General features: G+C 39.3%; 1 protein-coding gene across 1 annotated transcript in view; it reads left to right on the forward strand.

Moving 5' to 3' along the window:
• Positions 1 to 4,300, forward strand: part of LOC107700553 (coiled-coil and C2 domain-containing protein 1B-like) — a 21,115-nt gene that overhangs the window by 7,156 nt on the left and 9,659 nt on the right. Inside the window, exons 15-17 of the mRNA XM_016502253.1 lie at positions 4 to 117; positions 238 to 410; positions 494 to 619. Coding sequence (XP_016357739.1) covers positions 4 to 117; positions 238 to 410; positions 494 to 619 — 413 coding nt within the window. The remainder of the gene's footprint in view (positions 1 to 3; positions 118 to 237; positions 411 to 493; positions 620 to 4,300) is intronic.

Genomic DNA, 4,300 nt, shown 5'->3' on the forward strand with positions numbered 1-4,300 from the left:
AAGTAGGCAACCAAAAGAGGCCCACTCTTGCAGTACAGCCAACGGTACAGATGCCCAAGAGGACCCCTTCACCTTCCCCAGACAGAACGTCTAAAAGAGGAAGTCTGCCTGACACTGGTAGAGTTGTGTTTTAAGATGGCCTTTTAATTGGGATGTTTTTATATTTTGTAACTGAGTTACATAAGAAGCACACAAAACTCTCTCAAACTGGTTTAAATCTGGTTATTGTCTCCTCAGCTCAGCAGCAGCTGGAGTTTCTGGAAGGCCGCAAAAAGCAGTACATGAAAGCAGCGCTGCAGGCAAAGCAAAAGAATGACTTAGAGCAGGCCAAGACCCTCCTGCGCGCAGCAAAGGGTTTGGACCCCATGATAGAAGCTGCCCGCAGCGGCAAGAGGGTGGACGTAAGCAAGGTAACACTGTGATTGTGTTTTTTTAAATAAATTCTTTAACAAATCCATAATGAAATGAGTAATAACTCCCCCTTTATTTTCAGGTGCCTTCACCGCCTGGAGATGAGGACGAGGACTTCATCCTAGTCCATCACAGTGATGTTCAGATCTCAGAGAAGGCTGAGGAGGTCTACACTCAACTCACCAAACTACTCAAAGAGCAATACGAGGTAACCAGAAGTTGGTGAATTAATGAAGTAACACAGAGAATGGATCTGTGCCAAAACCTAGTTTCTACATAGTCAGCTACCATCGAAATGGATCTGAAATGAAATCTCATACGCCAATGAATTGGAACTCTGTATGTGCACGCTACACAAACAACATACTACATTTTTGATTGCAATAGTTTGATATTAGCATGTTGCTTAGCTAACAGAGTGATACTCTAACATAAAGCATAAAATACATATTGGGTTGGCAATTTATAATCAAAACTATTTATAGTCAATATTTCAAAGATATTACTCACAAGAAGAGCATGTTACATTTTTTGATTTCAACAGAATTTGCGATTAAAGGGATATTTCACCCGAAAATGAAAAATTACCCCATGATATACTCACCCTCAAGCCATCCCAGGTGTATATGACTTTCTTCTTTCAGACGAATACAATCGGAGTTATATTAAAAAATGTCCTGGCTCTTCCTCTTGCAAGATTTAAAATGGTAGTGAATGGATGTTGAGAATTTTAAGGCCCAAAAACGTGCGTCCATTCATCATAAAAGATACTCCACACAGCTCTGGGGGGTGAATAATTGATGCATTTGTGTAAGAAAAATATCCATATTTAAAACTTTGTAAACCCTAGCTTCCAATATCTGTCGTACTTTCATTTTTGTTTTTTTTTCACAAATGCATCGCTTTACTTCAGAAGGCCTTTATTAACCCCCCCGGAGCCACATGGAGTTCTTTTTATTATTGATGGATGCACTTTTTTGGCCTTTGTTGAATAAAGTCGTTATTTTTTTTTTCTTTGCACACAAACAGTATTCTCGCAGCTTCGTAAAATTACAGTTGAACCACTGATGTCACATGGACTGTTTTACCGATGTCCTAACTTCGTTTCTGGGTCTGGGAACATTTAAGTTACATTGCTGTCTGTGGGAGGGTCAGAAAGCTCTCTGGTTTCATAAAAATATCTCAATATGTTCTGAAGATGAACGAAGGTCTTACGGGTTTGGAATGACATGAATTTTCGGTTTGGGTGAACTATCCCTTTTATAAAGAGTAAAATAAACATTGGGCAAAATAGTAAATTTATACTCACTATAAGTGTATTTATAGTCAATATTTCACAGATCATGCTCATGAGAATCACATGCTATTCAGTATAAGAATTTGATGTTAGCATGTTGCTAAGCTAACAGTGTGATACTCTAGCAAGCATGAAATATATATTGGTTGAAATAGTCCATTTTTTATTTAATGTAGATGAGTATATAGCAGTGGTGAATGGTGACTTCTTTAACTGGGTATGTTGAGTACCATTATTTTTTATTTTATTTATTTTTTTACCCAAGACGTAACCCAACAGAGAAGTTAAACAATACTGTGCATTAGCTTAAGACACTCAGACACCGATCAAAATCAGAGACAATAAATAAGAAACACTATGGCAGGTTTTTGGAATCCATCTGAGCCACTGGAATCGATTTCTTGACTCTATTTACAGTTACAAAGTTTTTTTTCATTTGATTTAAAGGGGGCCTATTATGCTTTTTCACTTTTTCAACTATAGTTAGTCTGTAATGTTGCTGTTTGAGCATAAAAAAGCTCTGCGAAGTTACAAAGTTCAAAGTCCACTTCAAAAGGAGATATTTTATTTAACAGAAATCACTTTTCAAAAACTACAACGAACGACTCGTTTGGACTACAACGCATATTTTCCGGGATTTGTGATATCACAAATATCGACGAATGGGACAAGACCTAGTTGAGCTGCACTAGAGAAGGCAATGAGTGTTATCACTATGTCGGAGACACGCTAGCTTTCTCAAGGCAGACGAACTTAGAGTGTTTACAGCCTTTATTAACCCCCCCGGAGCCACATGGAGTTCTTTTTATTATTGATGGATGCACTTTTTTGGCCTTTGTTGAATAAAGTCGTTATTTTTTTTTTCTTTGCACACAAACAGTATTCTCGCAGCTTCGTAAAATTACAGTTGAACCACTGATGTCACATGGACTGTTTTACCGATGTCCTAACTTCGTTTCTGGGTCTGGGAACATTTAAGTTACATTGCTGTCTGTGGGAGGGTCAGAAAGCTCTCTGGTTTCATAAAAATATCTCAATATGTTCTGAAGATGAACGAAGGTCTTACGGGTTTGGAATGACATGAATTTTCGGTTTGGGTGAACTATCCCTTTTATAAAGAGTAAAATAAACATTGGGCAAAATAGTAAATTTATACTCACTATAAGTGTATTTATAGTCAGTATTTCACAGATCATGCTCATGAGAATCACATGCTATTCAGTATAAGAATTTGATGTTAGCATGTTGCTAAGCTAACAGTGTGATACTCTAGCAAGCATGAAATATATATTGGTTGAAATAGTCCATTTTTTATTTAATGTAGATGAGTATATAGCAGTGGTGAATGGTGACTTCTTTAACTGGGTATGTTGAGTACCATTATTTTTTATTTTATTTATTTTTTTACCCAAGACGTAACCCAACAGAGAAGTTAAACAATACTGTGCATTAGCTTAAGACACTCAGACACCGATCAAAATCAGAGACAATAAATAAGAAACACTATGGCAGGTTTTTGGAATCCATCTGAGCCACTGGAATCGATTTCTTGACTCTATTTACAGTTACAAAGTTTTTTTTCATTTGATTTAAAGGGGGCCTATTATGCTTTTTCACTTTTTCAACTATAGTTAGTCTGTAATGTTGCTGTTTGAGCATAAAAAAGCTCTGCGAAGTTACAAAGTTCAAAGTCCACTTCAAAAGGAGATATTTTATTTAACAGAAATCACTTTTCAAAAACTACAACGAACGACTCGTTTGGACTACAACGCATATTTTCCGGGATTTGTGATATCACAAATATCGACGAATGGGACAAGACCTAGTTGAGCTGCACTAGAGAAGGCAATGAGTGTTATCACTATGTCGGAGACACGCTAGCTTTCTCAAGGCAGACGAACTTAGAGTGTTTACAGTCATCCGGGTTTAAATCGCGCTCAAATTGATTTGATTTTGACGCAATATTTACACTGAAGCTCGCAGGCGGCTATTGTAAGGCTCATGACATTTCCCGACCAGGCGCTGAGTGCTGCCAATCACAGCACACACTGGCCCAGCTAACCAAACACAGCACACACTGGCCCAGCTAACCAAACACAGCACACACTGGCCCAGCTAACCAAACACAGCACACACTGGCCCAGCTAACCAAACACAGCACACACTGGCCCAGCTAACCAAACACAGCACACACTGGCCCAGCTAACCAATCACAACACAAACTGGCCCAGCTAACCAATCACAGCACACACTGGCCCAGCTAACCAATCACAACACACACTGGCCCAGCTAACCAATCACAACACACACTGGCCCAGCTAACCAATCACAACACACACTGGCCCAGCTAACCAATCACAACACACACTGGCCCAGCTAACCAATCACAACACACACTGGCCCAGCTAACCAATCACAACACACACTGGCCCAGCTAACCAATCACAACACACACTGGCCCAGCTAACCAATCACAACACACACTGGCCCAGCTAACCAATCACAACACACACTGGCCCAGCTAACCAATCACAACACACACTGGCCCAGCTAACCAATCACAACACACACTGGCCCAGCTAACCAATCACA

Source organism: Sinocyclocheilus anshuiensis, unplaced genomic scaffold (assembly GCF_001515605.1).
Source record: "Sinocyclocheilus anshuiensis isolate Anshui unplaced genomic scaffold, SAMN03320099.WGS_v1.1 scaffold718, whole genome shotgun sequence".
In the NCBI taxonomy this organism is placed as follows: Eukaryota; Metazoa; Chordata; class Actinopteri; order Cypriniformes; family Cyprinidae; genus Sinocyclocheilus; species Sinocyclocheilus anshuiensis.